Raw genomic sequence first — 18,904 nt, 5'->3', positions numbered from 1 at the left:
CTTTATTGTGGTTTCTAATGCATTTATGCCTTTTGTGTGGCTTAATAGTAACAGAATAGTATGCATAATATTGGATTTGAATCAACCCTGTCTGACTGATACCGATCCGGCAGAAAATAGAAGTATGTTGTTTATACTACATCCATTATAGTAATATAATGAATTATAATAATAAAGGAAGATAGCAGAAGCTTTTGCATGAAACGAGAGTGTGGCAATGTGACATGAGTAGGGTTGCATATATTTCCATATATTTAGGAAACTTTCCAAGATTTTTTTGGAAGCGTCTGGGAATTTTTGGCAAGTTTCCAGAAATTTTCCACCCCTTTTCATCCCTAGATATGGGAGATGTTTCCACCCGAAACAATATTTGATATGTCGCAATGAAGAGGATTGTCTTTAATTGAGAAGCGAAGAAAGAATGTTTTGTTTTTGTTCAGTTAGTTCTCATTGTGCTCAAAGCTTTGGCCTCCTATAGCTGACCATCAAGTGTCCTCCTGGATTTCACATCGGCTCCCATATGAAATAGGACCTGACTAAGCAATCCAGCAATGAAACTCAATAACCTATTGATGGGAAAGAGAAAGGCTAAGGCCAAGTCCACAAGAGTTACATTAGTGAACAGGAGATATGAGGTTGGCTGGCCCTTTAAATGGAGAATGAGAAATCCCAGCGTGCCGTTGAAGGACGAGGGGACACTTGAGAGTTAAATCAATGGACGCTGAGACGCTTGACGATTCCGCCTTGGTGATGCGTGACCTTGTTCTGTATGGAGGCAGCTTATTGACCTTCCTCTGGAATTAACCAAACTACAGCAACCGAGACCAGAGGGGCCGTCATGCTTGCTGTACCATTCGCCCCCGTTTGGCAGTTTCTGCAAAAACGGATAGGAAAGCTGCTGTAAGCCTTCAATAAAGCACCTTTCTCACATCAGTGTATCTTAAAATCTGTAAACACTGTTTCAAGTGATGTGTGTCTCTGCAAGGGGCCTTTGTGTTCCAACTAGGTTCATTGGCCCATATAAGAGCAAAGCCTAGCTAGAGGACCAGTCCTTTCTCTGTCCTTGGTCACATGGCACTGCCTCTGACCTCATTTCCTGTTTCCTGCGGGCATCCTACTTGGACATGACTCTTGGTTTTTAATTTTATTAGTAGTGCTTACTAAAGTCAGCATTTATTGCTGGAAATCTGAAGAAAACTGTAAACAAAGTATTATACTGCTAAAACCCAGCACTGTTTATGCTTTATATATAAATGATACCATAAATCATGTGGCTTGTTGAGGAGCAGTGCTCAGCTTTAAGATTTTTGGATAAGCAATAAAATGGAAAAATAAATCTGGGACGTTTTGTTCAAAGCCAGCAAACCACCATCTAAATACCTCAGAGAACACTCTAAGCATGCTAATCTTGATCCACTTGTAGCTAGTCGAAATGCTTTTTTTTTTTTTTTTTTTTTTTTTTTTTTTGGAATCTAAAGTGTGAAAATGCATTTTGTTTTTGTTTTTTTGAGCAGTACAGAACTTTGACTTCGATTGCCTCTGAAATACTCAGTAACTGGTGTTTTTTGGAATTAATCTTTAAGGCATTTGTCACATCAAGAACAAGAAGTATTTCATTAATAAACTACTGCAACAGGATTGTTGGCAGAGTTTTCCCACTATGTTTCTGTCTATGTGAGTAAAGGTGCTAAAATATTAACATGCATGACTGTCAGGGGAATTAGAAGAAGAACTGCCCTGCAGCTTGGCAATAAACCCAGAGCTAAGTCGTCCAGCCTAGAAGCTCTGCATATGCCTCTGTGTTTATGCTTTGCTTTCTGGGTAAACACTATCAATACCTTTAATGTTGTTACCATAGTCAACGATACTGATAATGGTCCTGGTTGGGTCAATGAACGGGACAAAGGTTTGATGAGTCTTTAGATAATGGCCTGCATTTTCTTTTAGGGGAAGAGAGAGCGAGGCAGGGAGGGGAGGAGACAGGGAGAGGGAGGGGGAGCAGGAGCGAGGGAGAGAAAGGAGGAGACGGAGCAGGAGCGCTGCAGAGCAGAATTGACAGCGTCCGGTTGAACAAGGAGACCGCACCTTCGGATTACTGCTGCGTTTCTTACAACATCCAGACTCGTCCGCACCGCAAGTGTGTCAAGTTCTACCAGCATTCTCTGGAGCAGACGAACACCCCACTGACCTTGCATTACTAATTCAACAGCAGCCCCGATGTTTCGAGGAACTGGAGGGATAACGAGATGTCTGCAACGTACTCCGAGGATTGACTGATGTGGGACAAGCACCCACTTTCTCCGTTCGGACTTCTATAAGACTCTGGGAGACTTTGTCGTGTTGGAAAAGCAAGTCTTGTACTTTTGCTGTTGGGTGTCTCTAATTAAGTTGAATGACTCGGATGGATACTATTTCTCATTGGTTTTTCTATTCGCTTTTAATTTGGTTTTGATTACGCCAACGTTTATTTGTGAGGCTTGCATTTTGTGCTGATTTCTACATCTAAATTTAATCAAAGTCAGACATTCTTGTTTTGGAATGAAGTTTATATCAAGAGTTTCATTCGAGCCAAGACTCAAAAGCTTTTTGCCCACATCTCATGTAGCTTTGATCCTAAGAATCACAGAGTGACTTTGTGCAGTGCAAGTCATGCAATCCTGCCTGGCTTTTAAGTCGCACTATCGACGAGATTGGATTAGAAGTTCATTTGCATGAGGAGTGTGGTACTCAAGTTAAGAGTTTCCAGGCTTATGGTCGAGTCTCATAGCAATTTTTAGTCACACTTAGGAGATCAGGAGATTGTGAAGTACTCCAAATCAGTTCAAGGGATCGGTAGACATTGCTTGGGAGTAATGACTGTTTGAGAAGTTTACTTGTGCATCTTCCTTCACATGGACGCCCATGAGAGAATACCGAACTTTTAGTCATCTGATCCTCTACTGTGCTCTTCTTCTTTAACCACCCCAGTCAATTAGGACTTTCAAATGTTGATCTGCAAACTCAAAATTACCGAAGCTAGCCTGTTTGGGAAACTGGATTGATTACAATGGTGCACATGATCTTCTGTGACGTTTTGGGTTGTGAAATCAAACCGTTGATTTGTAGGGTGATTTCTGGGCTCAAATGGAAACTTTGATAATTGCCAGTCTTGGCACCCAGTTGTACTGTATAGTAGCCTCTCAAATGTAAACCAGTTCAACAGAGACATCATGCGGAGTCTAAATCTGTGATCAGTCCCACTGTTGGGCCAAATCTTCTTCTCAAGTTCAGCTACAGCTCACTCCATTCTTAGCTAGCGTGGTTTCTCCCCAGCTGTGGGAGTGGCCACACCTCTCGGCCGGGATCCTGTCGCCTCTACCGTCCTGGTGTTTGTGCTCTCGGCACTGTTGGCCGAGGATGATGTGGCAGTGCCACGTCTCTTCCTCTGAGTGCCGATGCTACCGTCTCAATGGTTTCTCACTGCTCAAGCGCCTTCCTCTGTCTGCAGGTGGATCCGGGAGGCTCCTTGAACAGCCGGTCGGGGATTGGTTGGAGCATATAGGCCTTCCCCAGTATGAGAGCAAGCTGCTGCTCAATGGCTTCGACGACCTGCGCTTCATGGTGAGTAACTCCTACCTAGTTGTCTCCTACGTTACATTGAACATTTTCAAGGTCCAGAAAGTATAAAAAGATATTTCGTCAGAATATTCAATCTGTCATCAGTGGTTCAACTGTGATGTTATTGAATCAGTGAGAACACTTTTTTATAAGAAAACAAAAATAGTGAACTTGACGGATAAATTTTCTGGACCTTGACAGGTTTTCATTACTGGCAGTCAGTGGGCCTGTCACAAGCCTCTTTATCTTCATCCAAAATATGTTAAAGGAATAGTTCACCCCAAAATTTTTATTTTGTCATTAACTCACCTTTAAGTAGTTCTAAACATGTTTTTTCAAGTCAGTGGTGACTCAAAACAGCCTGTTTACAAACGTCCTTCAAAATATGTGATTGGCAGAACAAATAAATTCATACAGATTTGGAAGTTAATGATGACAAAATTTTAATTTTGGGGTGAATTATTCCTTTTAAGTTGTATCTGAAGATGAATGCATCTTTCTTTTTTATAAAATTCATTTTTTAATATAAAATCCGATTGTCTTTAAGTTAAGTTATCATTAATTACTTAAGTAATGCTTATGTATGTTTTGCATACCATTTTTGATTCTAGTTGTTATGGATCATGGCCAGTTACTTTGATGTTGCCTTCATGCAAACACTTTTTAGAGGTTTCTAGTACTTTGAATAAACAAGCATTAAGTGTTTACAAGTATGCTGCCGTAGCGGAGTGAAACTACAGCCAAGCAAGCTTCTGTAGCAGCAGCAGAACTGTCAGCATTCTTAAGCTGGGAGGTCAAATGAACAGCAGGAGTTCTTTGGTCTTAACATGATTTGCCACAGCAAATATATGCACTTAATCAAGGCGGATGCCCTGGTCTTTATTCAGGCCCTGAATGTCCAATCATTACCAACCTAATTAGTACGTTGTTATGAGATTGGATTCTGAGTGGAAGTTTGATTTAGACACAGCTCAATCACTATAGACTACATAAGTCTGTTAAAACACTAGCTTCTGGAAAATAGGTATTTTAAGCGTTTCAAGAATGAGACCTCAAATTTAATTATTCATTTATTTTATTTAATAAAGGTGAGGTCATACTTTAAGTGACTCTTTAAATGAATTTTACCTGATTTATGATTAAACAGGCCAAAATATTTCTTTGAAAGGAGACACAAGTCATATCTAGAGAGTAGGATGTCTTAGACTGACGTTGAGACTTTGGGCGTCCAGAAGAACAACACGTTTTCTTAAGCAGTGTATAACAGTCTTTTCTTAAATAGTGTATGACTATAGTTGCAGTTGGTTACACTACAGAAGCTCCTCTCTTTTTGGCTGTTGGTTCATATGTTTTTGAGGATTAATATATTGGAACATGGCCCACAAACAGGTTCTTCTCCAGATTGAGAAGCCCATGAGGCTTTATGAAAGAAGCCTGATGCCTTCTAAGGGGCTGTGTTGTTTTTACCATGTGAGGTAATGAGAATTGATGGTGATGCGGTTGAAAGGCTCAGCTGGCCGAGGGAGGCGATGTGTGTGTTGTAAATCAGAGATACAGACGGGTCCCTGGTCGCCCTCTGTTCCACGCCGAGCGCCACCTCATTGCAGGAGTAATGAAGGTTTTATAGCCAAGCTGGTCAGCAGTAGGTGAGTGTGTGTGTGCACATTGTCCTGATGCATCATCCATCTCTGCAGATCCTTCAAAACATCATTTCCTTGTTCTTACATAGATGCGTTATCAGGCTACAATCCATTAATGCTTGCTAGGCTATTTATAATGACTCTGAAGCCCAGTGTAGCGCTAAGGCATAAAGTAGTTCATAGTGATGCCAATACAATGATGCAATTTTTCTAATCCAATTTGACAAAAAAAAGACTTTAGTGTTGTTAAATGGTTAATTTTGATTAATTGCATCCAAAATTAAAGTTTTTGTTTACATAAGTGTGTGTGTACTGTGTATACTATTTATAATTAAATACATACATACACACATGCAGTATATACTTGTAAAATATTTACATGTGTATATATTTATATAATTTACATATAAATATAATTCAATATATATAAACAGTATTCATTCTAATTAACACTAATTATTTGTTCATTCATTTTTTTTAAAGAAATCAATACCTTTATTAGGCACTTAGACTTTAGATTTCTCATTTAAAAAAAAAAGTTATTTTTTCAATTCTGAGAAAATATTGGTACTGAAAATTCAGCTGGACTAAATTGTTTAAAAATATATTTACAAGTACAAGAGTAATTTTAAATTGAATTAATAAATTAATAGATTTAAGTTAATGTTTTTAAATAAATGCAACCTTGTAAAGCAGAAGAGACGACTTTCATAAATATTAAAAACCTCTTGCTTGCCGTTTCTTTTTATTCAGTTAGTCGGCTCATGATGTGACGCTGTGCTCAGAAGCAGTGGCATGGCATGATGCGGTCACATAAGCGTATAATACGTCCTTTGAATTTGAGTGTTCAGCACAACTCCACTATAACACTTCTACTGATACAGGAGTCCAGTCTCTGCTGCATTCAGATTACCATGCCTGAATGCATTTGTGGACTTGCTCTGATTTATATATGCAGGATTAATAAATCTCGGCTGGATCGTAGCGCTCTAGTCTCTTACATACTTCACTCTGAATGAATTCAGCTTAGATTTGTTTATATGCCGCTCTGTACCTATCATACTGTAGCCCAGCCTCACTGAGCTTCTTAAGCAAAAGCCTCAATTTTATCTCCACGCATTTGAAATTTCAAAAAAGGTCAGTCTTTTTCTTTTTTTTTTTTTTTTTTTTTTTTTACAGTGAGCTGATTGGAAAGAAGCAGGCATTTTTCACATGACTATTTTAATAGCTCAGCGGGTTTAGCATCTTGAGCTGTCGATGTGTTTAATAGCTGCAGAACGCTTTGAACATCACTGTAAAGCTGCTTCCCGTCTTTGTGCCTTTTTCCACTTCCTCCCCAGTGCTTTTTGGAGATGAAGACTTCATCTTTCTGTGCTCTGACTCTGTTTTTCATGTCAGAGTGGAGGATTGAGTATATGTTCTCTCTCAGATTATATTGGTTGCAGGAAGCTTGTTTTTTTACATGCATAAACATGTTTTATTTCTTTTGTAGTTCTCTCTCTCTCTCTCTCTTCTCTTTCCTCTCTTAGTCTTCCAGTATTTTCCTCAATATATTAAAGGAAGGCTGGGCTTCGGGTGGTGACTTTAATGGTTGCTAATGCAAGAAAATGTTAAAGGCAATCATTTAAAATCTAGCAACCTTTTATCTGGAAGGTTTCATGCATGGCCCATTTTTTTTTTTTTTTTTTTTTTTTTTTTTCTTCCTTGTAGATTGCCATTAGCTGACAATTGATGGAAGAAAAAAAAAAAAAAAAAAACTTGTCTGGTTTAAAATGAACTAGGAACCTTTCCTATATATGTTTTAGGTTTTTAAGACTTACTATAACCAATATATAATTTTATAATTAATTCTGATGTATTTTGTTTTATGCATTGTTTTTGCACTCATATTAACCATTTGTGACACTGAAGACTGGAGTAATAATTCAGCTTTGATCACAGGAATAAATTTCAAAAGAAACCGTTATTTTAAATTAATAATATTTCTATGTACTTCTAATATTTTTACTTATTTTATGCTATTTTTGCTCAAATAAATGCAGCCTCGGAGAGCAAAAGAGAATTTCAAAAACATTCAAATATTAAAAACCCCAATCTCTTGAATGCTGCTGTATTTGCCAAAAATACTTTGGAATTTGCTCACGTTTCGCCCGAACTGACGCAAGCCTTACTCTGCGTTCATTTTATTTGGAGAACATGCATTTCAGGATTCGCACCTCTTCTCTAACCGATGTGGTTTCACGCATATTAAAGACTTTCTGAAAGTCAGATCCGGAGCAATTTGCATGCTGTACTAGAAAGAGACGGGCATGGTGGTCTCCCCATTACCCTCCTTTCCCAACTAATTCCAAATGCATTTGCATTGAGATGGAGTGCAGGAGTAAGACTCGGAGGTCCCGCTTTCATTCGGATACCTGTGGTGAGGTCGCCTTGCATCTCTCCAGAAGTGCATTACCTCCCGCGTCCCGCTCCGCTCCGTCTTCTCATCCTGTCATCGTCCCCGCATCCCACTTCTCCTAAATTCACCCCAAAGCAGGCGACCGCCTTTGATCGCGGATGAGATATTTGATCAATAATTGAGATGAGCGGGCTGTGTTTTCAGGTCTCGCAGACTCCGCGTCCAATTGCTATTTTTACTCGTGCTTGAGTATTAATAAGCATTTAAAATGTGAAAATCTGAGGACGCAGTGGATTTTGAGAGGTGCATTATGGGAATTGTAATTTGCGTTTGTCAGATGTGAGAGGTAGAGGCATAATATTCAGTTAAACGGGTTAATTAAGTGTTATTACATCCATTTGTTTCAGCAGATATTTGAGAACAAGGCCAGTGTTTTGAAGAAATGAGATGCGTCTCTTTGAAGAAGTGTATCTTATTATTATATTATTATTGAGAACTCCATTCATATTTTCACGTACAGAGAGAGGTTGGCCTATCAGAACGATGTCATTTACATACAGACATCCTAAAGGTACAATAGCAGCAAAAGTGTTAATGTTTTTGGTGCAGAAAAATCCTAAATGTAAAATTCTGCTTAGGTCTTAGGGCCGGAGGATGTTGGCATTCTCCTCACCACTGACTTACAAAGTCACTCAAAGAGAGGGTGAGAAGTGGAATTAGCTTTATGTTTGGGGTCAGTGAATGGTACTTCAGATTGACCGGTCAGAGAACAGAGCTGGTATCATGATCAGACCTGTACCACCCGTGTGTGTGTGTGTGTGTGTGTGTGTGTGTAGCATCCATAAGGATGCTATAATTTTTGACCATGTGGGTACCTCTTCTTATAAATCATACATATGTTTGACAATCTGAGAGGGTTAGGGTAAAGGGATAGAAAATACAGTTTCTGCTATATTAAAAACTACCACGTAAATGAATTATCCTTATAAAACATGGGAACCAGTGTGTGTGAATGACAGGGAGACAGGTAATTTAACAGCAAATACCAGAAAGAATAATAGTAAAAAAAAAATTATCATTTTAAATTTTTTGCATTTATATAATAAAAAAAAAATTAAGTGCTAGATTTTTTTTTTGCGTATGTATACAGTACTTGATACATGTATGGTCCTACATATATGAAAGTTTTTTTTGTTTTGTTTTTAATTATATATTTTTATTCAGAATATCTGCATTAAATTGATCAAAAGTAGAGACCTACTACAAAAGATTTCTGTTTTAAATATAAACTTTTTTTTTTATAAAATAATCCAGAATTCCACAAGAAAACTTGATAAACAAGAGACATACAATTTTAATTGGTTTTAGTATAATTTTTGAGCATATAAATGCAGATTTCTTTCAAAATAAACATATTACTGGCTCCAAACCTTTAGGACTTTTAAAATATGGCTATTGTTTTTCTAACTTATTTTGTATTTTCTAGAATGTTGTACAGTAAGAGTAAGATTTATTAGCTAACGTCGGTAACATCAGTAACCATAAACTAAGAATGAGCAATACATCTACAGCATTTATTAATTTTAGTACACTTTTAGTAAATTTTTTTAAGAAGTTGTGTCTGTTAACGTGAACGATGAACAACTGTATTTTCATTATATGTCAGTTTAATAAACGCATTGTTCATTGTTTGCTCATGTTAAACATTGTTAATATATTTTCTCTCAAAATGTAAGAGTACTTAATTTTTTTTTTTCTTATCTAGTCTTTCCTTTCGTAGGTTATTTTATAATAATCGTTTCCCTTTGAAGCTGCGTCGTTATCAGTGTCTTAAAGCAAGCACCAAACCGTCAGTATCAGCAGATGTCGTCTTCAATAATTGAATATTGGCTCAGAAACGTGGCATCAGGACATCCGTGTTTAACAGTGATTTTCTTTTTTTTTTCTCTCACTGACTCTGAAGTGCAGGTGCTCTGAACTAGCGAGCGTTTAATTGCTGCTTCTGAATGAGACATCACTTGATGTCGTCCGCGTGATTACGAAGTGATTACGAATTCCTCTGTAGTCGTAAAAGCGTCCGCGTCGTTCTTCAAAGTTTTTTTTTTTTTATCCAATATATTTTATTGGGTTTTTCTCAACATTAGAACAAGACATCTAACCGTCTGAACATCACTCGTTCTTCAAAGTTAATTCAAGTTCCTCCACACGAAGGAGATGTCCACTGAGGGTTTCCGCAGATATCTTTTTTTTTTTTTTTTTTTTTAAAGAGCTGTTGCTTTGCGTGTGTTTCTCCTCAGCCGGCTCGAGGAATCTCTCCAAAAAGTGGAATCAAAGTTTTATTCTCCGACGTCTTCGTGAAATTGGATGGTTGTAAAAAAAACACGATTTCTTCAAGACTTTCAAACCTCTGGAGCCGTGAGCTGGTGCGAACATCGGCGCTGCACACTCGCTGTTTTGGGGGTTAAAATGTTAAGTATACGCAGTTTTGTAAATCACGACGCATCGAAAGAAAAGCCAGGAGATGCATCATCCCATCCGTACAAGAACGAACCGTCTACGCGTGCTGCTCACCGCACGGATCTGATTTCAGTGAAGGCTGATAATGAGAGAAGAAGAGTTAAGTGGATTGAAAAGAGAGCGAGCGAGAGATAAGAAGTGGACGGAGACGGATTGATCTGCATTCAGCTGCCGTTTCTTCACTCTAAATGATTCGGGCAGTTTTCTTCGAGCTCATTCCCCATCTGCCCGCTCACTTCATCACAGAATGAGCAGATGAGAGCTGAAGCGCTTCGGACGGCTGATGTTTACGATGACGGACAGTGGCGTGATTTGCGCGTGTCCGTGTAGATCTGTTCGTCAGAGCGGTAGATGCGTCTTTATTTGATTCGGAGCAGATCCGCACCTTCCTTCGGTGTCTGTCTTGGATCAGAAAGCGTTAGTTTGATGGACAGGACGTTTATGATTATTACCCGTGGCACAGTTTTCTTGCACCAGCCACGACGGTATGACTTACAGTTCTGGCTGTCCAGCGAGGTGCCAGGAGATCAAAGCAGGATTTTGCTGTAATATTTTCCCGTAGAACTCTTAAAGCAGATAAACAGATGACTTGATCACTTTCCATGCTGTACATTCTCAAGACACTGATGTGAGCTTTTGATTATTGTCTGCTTTTTTACCTCTTTTGTTTTCGCATTTCTTTTTATTTCCTTTGTTTGCATTTTACTGTATCCTTTGTTTTAGCAGCTTGGGGTTTTTTTTGACGTGGTTTTTGCTGCCCGTGATGTTGGTTTTGTTTACTGGTTTGGTTGGCTTTTTTCTTGTTAGTGTTTTAGTGCTTGTCGGTTTTGTTTTGTGGTTTGCTTTTTTCTTGTTAATATTTTGATTTTTTTTTTTATGGTTTACTCTGTTGCCATTGTTTAGTTTAGTTTTGTTGCTGATTCTTGCCTTTTGTTGTGGTTTGCTTTTTTTCTTAGTTTTTTATCATGTTTGTGGTTTACTCTGTCAGTGTTATATTGTTTGTTTTTGTTTAGATTTTTTTTTTAAAATTGTATTATCATTGGCCTATTATTATGTTTTGGTATGGTTATGTTTTTTTTTTTGGTTTTGCAGTGAGATGCTCTTGTTGAAGTGGGGATTGCAACCGAATGATTTTGAGTGTGCGTCTTTGTTAGAGCGGGCTTTCTCTCTCAATCGGCACATAATGATAGACTGTGCTCAAAGGAGTCATTATTTTCTCCACAGCATACAGTTTGTGGTTCATGTAATGGCCACACGCTAACACTAAGGCACACTTTGTTGGGCACAAGATATCCGTCAGTTCACAGTTCAACATCTCAAAACACAGCACTCACTGCTGTCACTCTGTCTGAATCAGATTTATTATATTCTAGACGTCATTTGATTTGCATGAAAGGTCAAGCACAGTGCTTCCTGCTAAATGAATGGAGTGTATAAAGGCATTGAGTGTGTGTGTGTGTGTGTGTGTTGTGAGATCAGCACCTCAGATTGCTCTCTGCGCTGTCTTCCATCGATCGCTCTGATGCTGCTGTGGTAGACACGCTGTGTTTAAAGTATATGGCGTTGATCAATGAGGAAACATGAAACGCACACACTCATACAAACAATGTGAGATGTGTGCCTCTGTCCTGCTTGATGTGTGTATATATATATATATATATATAGTGTCCTTAATCCATAAAGCTGAGACTGATGTTTGTTAATGAAAGTAGAGATGACCGTTAAAGCTGCTGTTTTTTTGTGGCGCTCTGCTGTACAGTGAATGAAACCTTGTTTTCTGTGTAAAGATGTTTACGTGCGTTTGTGCAGGGAAATGACGTGATGGAAGAGCAGGACCTGAGAGAAATTGGCATCACGGACCCGGCGCATCGCAGGAAGATCCTCAGCGCCGCACGTTCTCTACCAAAGGTTTGTGTGCGTCTACAACGCTCTGCCGAGGATGGTCACGTGCTAATGATCACTTCGTAAGGTTTTCATGGTTTTAACAGTAACTGTTGTTTGTGAGCCGGTAGTTTATCCGCTCTGGGTCTCTGTGCGCAGGTGAAAGCGCTAGGCTGCGACGGCAGCACGTCCCTCGCCGCGTGGCTGGATGTCCTGGGTCTCCAGGAATACCTGCAGAACTTCCTGTCCAGTGGCTATCGCACGCTCGAGTGTGTGAAGAACCTGTGGGAGCTGGAGATCGTCAACGTGAGCGCTCCATGCATTCAAACTGTTACAGCGTACAGGGTTCCTGTAGGGGTCTGGAAAAGCATGGGATTTGATTTAAAGGGGCGGTACCGTGCGATTTATTTTGAACTCACAATTATGGAAATGGGCGTTACGTTTATAAAGAGCGCTTGTGGTGTTCCTCCAATCATAATGCCATAATGTGTCAGCTGGCCAATCAGAGCAGACTGTGCTTGCTGGAAAAACAGCCAAACGCACCAAATAATGAGCTTTAAAATAGCATCACATGACCCTTTAAGTATTTTCCAGGTTTGGAAAAGCATGAAACAAAGAAAGCAGAGTATGGAAAAGTAGTTGTGTATCCATATATGCACACTTTTATGACGGAAAAGAAAGTAACTTGTCATATAGGGCGATGCACATTGAGCCACCTATTGTGCTCTCAGCCCATTTTGTGATGTGGTTTCTTGGCGCCCACAAAGCATGCGTTAAAAAGACCTACGACCTTGAAATATGGCATGATGCCCTAACCTAAAGCCATTTTTTTTCTTTGCAAATTTTATGCCATCAGCCCATTTCATGGTCGGTGTGCCACCGCAGAGGATGTGTTAAATTGGAAATTAGGCCTTGATATCAGAGACACTACAATAAGAAAATCCCAGTTTTGATCACATAGATCTTTTATTTCATGCTCACCCATGCTCTTGTTTTATTCGCAGTAAGATGGCAGTGATGCACAAAGGAAGTAGGTTATGTAAAACTAGAAACTGTAATGCGTAATCATGCAAAACCTTCCCATACGCTTGTGAATAATTACTCAAAGAAGCAGGTTTCTTGTAGCCATGTAAAAGTCAGGTTTTTTTGTAATCATTGTTTTTAAGGGCTCTATATGTTGTCAATAAAACAATGTAAAAAAAAAAATAACCCGTACTATATACCAAATCTAAAACTATATACTGTTGTACGAACCATTTGTGTTAAATGTGGTCTGAAAATATACTGAGAGGTTTGGAAAATCGAGAGGATTTTGAAATGGAAAAAGTATTATATGAAGTAGTCTACTTTATTTAAAAAGAAATTTTTTTGACACTCAATTTTTAGGTTGAGTGCGGAGTATTTATGTTGCTTAACAGACATTGAGTAATTTTCGTCTTTGTCTGTTTGTAGGTGTTGAAGATCACGTTGTTGGGCCACAGGAAAAGGATTATTGCGTCATTAGCTGAACGTCCGTACGAGGAGCCTCCGGTCAAACCACCCCGGCTCTCTCAGATCAGAGTAAGTACTGCTGTACGCTATAATATATAATAAAAATACACATTCTAGGCCTATTAGAAGTAAACAAAAACAAGAGTGGAATTGGTTTCTTCAAAATTGAGTGTTTTTTTGTTTGGTCTCTTTAGAAAAATATAATACATTTTTGCCGAAATGACACGTAATTTTAGTCAACTACAATAATTTGCCAGACTATATAGACCAAGTGTTTGATCTGTAAATGTATATTAATTTAATTATGTTTAAAAAAATTCGAAAGTTTTTGTTTATTCGAAAGATTAACAATTGGGTCACTTCTTATTTTCTCAGTCCATGCTTTCCAGAGTTTTAGTTTATTTTAAATTTGCAAGATGTTTTTTTTTTTTTTCTGTTTCCTCTGCTGAATCATCCAGGAAGAAAACCGTGTTACCTATTGAACAGAAGGGTTATTGGGTGAATCTCACAATGCTCATACAAAAATGATAAAAATAATAACATCTTTGTTAAAGTGCTTTTAAAGTTACATCCGTTCATTTTTTTTGAGCAAGCTGAGGCTAAAGGAAGCACCACCCTCACGTCTTCAAGACGTCAACAACTGGAAAAAAGAGTGGGGTCTGAGAACCAGCGACAAACTACATGAAGTTAACCAAACTGTGGGGAAAAAAGCTGAACATTTTCAGTAATTGCTGAGATGAGATACAGTACATGAAGCAGTAGAGGACCTTCCAGAATCGTTCTAATATCGCTTTTAAAACTAAACTAATACTTTATTCAATTATGCCGGTTTTAGCTCTCTTAGGGAATTCTATTTCTCAGCAAATGATTTCAAAGAGTGTTTTTGTCTAAAGAAACCTCATATGTCGACTTCTTAAATCATGCAGATAGCATAGGAAGCTGGCATAATATTACAATATCAGCCAACCTCTCAAAATTCAAAATAAAAACAACTTTAATTTTTTGTAAAAAAAAGTGTTATTTGAAATTCTATTTTAAATCAGCTCCTTTAGAAACGTATGAGACAACATTTTTCTGTTTCCTCTGCTCAGACATCGAGGTGTCTCTCAAAGAAGGGAATTCTTGAAATTTATTTGGTCTTATCTCACCCTAAAATAAGAATACATAAAGTGCATTTGCATGAAAAAGGTAGAAGTATGTTTCATGGAACTTTTAAAGGAATATGTCACTCAAAAATGACTTTTTTTTTTTTTTTTTTTTTTTTTTTTTTTTTTTACTCACAAGCCATCTTAGGGTTATATGACTTTTTATTTTTCAAACAAACACTCTTGAGTTTTTAAAAGTGTATCTTGGCTCTTCCAAGCTTGGTAATGCTGGTGGATAGCAGCCATTATTTTGAGGCTCCGTAAACTAAATATATCCATCATGAAACTAACCTATACACCTTCAGAGGGTTATCACATGTGTCTTCTGAAGCAGGTCAAGGGGTTTTTGTAACAAACTGTTTTAAAATCATAATGCAAATGGAAACGGCTATATGTGTGATCATGAGAGAGTCAAGTTCAGCCTGTCCTCTGACTCCACGTGTGACGTAAACTGCATTCATTATTATTGTGAAGCTTTCAACTTTTAATTCGTTACCAGCGTTTTAGTATTGCTCCAAGTCAGTGATTTGAGTTTGAGAATAAAAAATATATATATAATAATATAATAAATGTGTAAATTGTGTGGTAATTAAAATTTTTGGGTGAACTATTCCTTTAAGTCTTTACTCAGCTTTACTTTAACTCCTTTACCACAATGCGAAATTCTGTTAAATTCAATTCTATTTGTCCAATAGGAGCTTAGAGGACGTTTGGTGCTTTCTATGTGTTTCTCTCTCCCAGGTTGAAAACGGTTTGCTTTATTGAACAGACTGCAGACTTCTGTCCCTCACGGCCTCGTTTTTATTCCCAACAAATGAAATCTGGCATCAGCCCCGATTAGAGTCTATAACAAAGTGCAGTACACTGTAAACTCCCTCTCTCTCTCATTTCTGAGCAAGGACATCTTTCTGGCTGGCTGCTCTCCCTCATTGAACGCTTCTTTTGCAGTGTCAGGATCTGATGTCCCAGACCTCATCTCCTCTCAGTCACTCAGACTCCTACACGCGCTCCATGGACCCCCTGTTACCTGCAGGCGATTCTGGGAGGAGGAGAGCTCCAGACTCTGAGTACGACGTGGCTATTCGACAGCGGCCCAACGAAAGACCACAAGTGAGTCCCGCTCCACGAAACCTTCTGTTTCTGCCCGAATCTTGCACTTTGTGGTCAGTTTATCCTAAAAGCACGTTTCCCTCCCACAGGAGAGATTTGAGGAGCGCCAGAGGGAACCCCGCTTGACCTTACGACCCCCGAGTCTGGCGGCACCGTACACACCGGTCCAGAACTGGCACCATCAGCCCGAGAAGCTCATCTTTGAGTCGTGCGGTTACGAGGCCAACGTAATAATATTTCGATCATAAACATCGCCCTTACATAATAACAGTCGTAATTCATATTTAGGTGACTGGTTATGAAATCACCCGAGCCTTTGATTGCGTTTAGTTTATGTGTTTTAAGTTCTCTCTCTGTCTCTCTTCACCCGCTCGTTCTGCAGTATCTGGGCTCAATGCTCATTAAAGAACTAAGAGGAACGGAGTCGACGCAGGACGCCTGTGCTAAAATGAGGGTAGGTGTTCACACAGTCTTCGGCCAATGAGAGCTCAAGGTCTCCTGTGAGGAGTCACGCCAGGACGCTCGCATTATTATTATATTTTGGAACGGGCAGCAAGCAGCACTGTCAGGGAAAACGCCACCCATGAGAGTCCTCTACGGGGCACTAGCACAAAAAAAAGGACAGTTTCATAATGTACGACTAACGCGGTCCGTCCAGAAAGTTGAAAGTGGACTTCCGCTTCATCGCACTGACAGACTGCAGATCTGCACTTCAGAGGCTGTTCTGATAAGCAGCCGTTTATGTCGGTGTGTAAGTGGTTAAATAATTAAGCAGAACCGTAAGTGCAGGGGTGCGGTTAAAATAAACCGTTGAGTCAGTTGGGACAGGCACTTGAATGAAAAAAAAAAAAGACAAAAGCATAAACTGTCAGAACTAACACAATGTTTTGAAACAGGGAGCCAGAAAGGGCAGGAGAAATCTGTCCCTTAAATATTAGCATTGGCTGTTTGGTGAATCATACAGTGAAACTACACATCTCACCCCTGAATAGAATTGGTAATGATAATAATAGCATTTTAAGGACCATTTAGCATTATTACATTTATTTTAGAATAATTAAATACTCCCTTTCCCCTCAATTCCTCATTACCTAAAATACGAATTCATTATTTCTTTAAACTGATATTAAATTATAAACGAGTAATAGTAATAATACACTATTTTAAATTAAAATTTAGTACAACAAATTTTGTCATGGTGCCTAATACTACTTTTGAATTATGTTTACTGTTTAGTGTGTGTGTGTGTGTGTGTGTGTGTGTGTAAATATATGTTGGGTTTTAACAACAGTTTTTTTTATTCAAAGCTGTCCAAGATGTCAGTTTATGAGTAAAAATAAACTCTTTCTTTGCATTGTCAAACATCCTATAATTCTCTCTTTCTCTCTCAGAGGTCGACGGAGCAGATGAGGAAGATCCCCACCATCATCCTCTCCATCACGTACAAGGGTGTGAAATTCATTGACGCTGCCAACAAGGTGATGACATCATTCTCCTCTGTCATTGGCCCCGAGCAGACAGATAAACAGCGGGTCATTAAACTGAAGCCCTCTGGCTCACGGGCGTCTCTGTGAGCTCATCACGTCACATGACTGATAAACAGGCACACTGAGGACCTCAGATTTATTGAGTGACTCTTGGCTGATCTTGAGCTCTTTGTCATTTTCCCATTGCTTAAGGACACGGGTGTCTGATAAAGGCTCCTAATTTCATTTATTTGTTTTTATTAAAGTTTTATTAATTGAGTCAGTAGACATTGCATTGGCCTCAATTGTTAAGTGTTATTCTAAAAATAACAATAATAGAATTTTTTTCCAGCAGAGAGATTGTCTGTCCATCCATTCTATTTGTCTATCCAGTGCTACTCCATGCTATCCCTCCGCCATATTCCTCTACTCCATTCGATTCATTGCAATCCATCCATCCATCCATCGCCATGCTGTCCTTTTCCATCCACTATATCCATCCTATCTGTCCATCCCAACCATTATCCCTCCCTCCCTCCGTTCATCCATCTTTTCAAGCAGTCCATCCCATCCATCCAACCAATCTATCCTATGCTATTCCATGTCATTCATCCTATCTCTCCATCTAATCCATCCATCCATCTCTCCCCCAATCAATTCTATTTATTCCCCAATCCATCCCATGCCATTCCTCCAACCCATTCATCTCTCTCAATCTATCCCATCCTCTCAATCCTTCTAATTCTATTCCATGCCGTCCCTCCATCCTATCCTTCTAATCCATCCCATTAAACACCCCACCCATCCATCCACCTCTTTCCCAATCTATCCTATTCATCCCTACATCCATCTTCCTCTCATCTTTTTATCCAGTTCATCCACCCAGTATATTCTGTGCCATCCCATTCTTTCCCATGCCATCCATCCAGCCATCTCTTACCCAGTCTATGCTATCTATCCCCCAACTCATTGCATATCATCCCTCTAACCCATCCATCCACCCAATCCATCCATTGTCCCTCCCTCCATCTTTGCAACCAGTCCACCCACCCATCCTATCCCATGCCATCCCTCCATCTTAACCCCCCAGTCCGACTCACCCAAACCATTCGTTCATCCATCCCCTTCCCATCGTTCCCTCAATCTGTCTCATCCATCTAATTGTATTTTCAGCATCAACTGATTGTTTTATCTATTCCTGTAAGTAGCAGTGATGTGTTTCTGTTGAGGTTCTTCAATCCGTTGGCTCACTTCCTCTTGGGTTGTGTGTGCAGAACATCATCGCAGAACATGAGATCAGGAACATCTCCTGTGCAGCTCAGGACCCGGAGGACCTCTGCACGTTTGCTTACATCACTAAAGATCTTCAGAGCAGCCACCATTACTGCCATGTCTTCAGCACCGTAGATGTGGTGAGACAAACACCACCGCCATCATGCCACCGCATAAGAGATCAGCTCTTTCTCCATCAGTGGTTCTCAGCTGCTTTCCTTCTGCTCTGTATGCTGATTTACAGTATTTGGGAAAAAAAACCCCATCAAACTGCAAATAGCTTTTTTGCAGATGTAATTTAGATTAAAAACCACCAAATTTGCATTTCACATTATGTCTGTCTGTGATATTCATAACAGACCTGTTTAATGACCCACAGGTTGAGAA

General features: G+C 39.2%; 1 protein-coding gene across 6 annotated transcripts in view; it reads left to right on the top strand.

Moving 5' to 3' along the window:
- The window catches only part of LOC122328834 (ankyrin repeat and SAM domain-containing protein 1A-like), a 77,093-nt gene that overhangs the window by 49,499 nt on the left and 8,690 nt on the right, over window positions 1-18,904 (top strand). For all 6 annotated transcript variants that reach the window (XM_043224839.1, XM_043224838.1, XM_043224837.1 and 3 more), the window contains 9 exons: window positions 3,488-3,600; window positions 11,962-12,060; window positions 12,193-12,339; window positions 13,486-13,593; window positions 15,618-15,779; window positions 15,869-16,006; window positions 16,162-16,233; window positions 17,171-17,257; window positions 18,520-18,657. In XM_043224839.1, coding sequence (XP_043080774.1) covers window positions 3,488-3,600; window positions 11,962-12,060; window positions 12,193-12,339; window positions 13,486-13,593; window positions 15,618-15,779; window positions 15,869-16,006; window positions 16,162-16,233; window positions 17,171-17,257; window positions 18,520-18,657 — 1,064 coding nt within the window. The remainder of the gene's footprint in view (window positions 1-3,487; window positions 3,601-11,961; window positions 12,061-12,192; window positions 12,340-13,485; window positions 13,594-15,617; window positions 15,780-15,868; window positions 16,007-16,161; window positions 16,234-17,170; window positions 17,258-18,519; window positions 18,658-18,904) is intronic.

The sequence above is a fragment of the Puntigrus tetrazona genome, chromosome 23 (assembly GCF_018831695.1).
Source record: "Puntigrus tetrazona isolate hp1 chromosome 23, ASM1883169v1, whole genome shotgun sequence".
In the NCBI taxonomy this organism is placed as follows: Eukaryota; Metazoa; Chordata; class Actinopteri; order Cypriniformes; family Cyprinidae; genus Puntigrus; species Puntigrus tetrazona.
The sequence above is the reverse complement of the archived record's forward strand: the minus strand, read 5'-3'. Positions and strand labels throughout refer to the sequence as shown.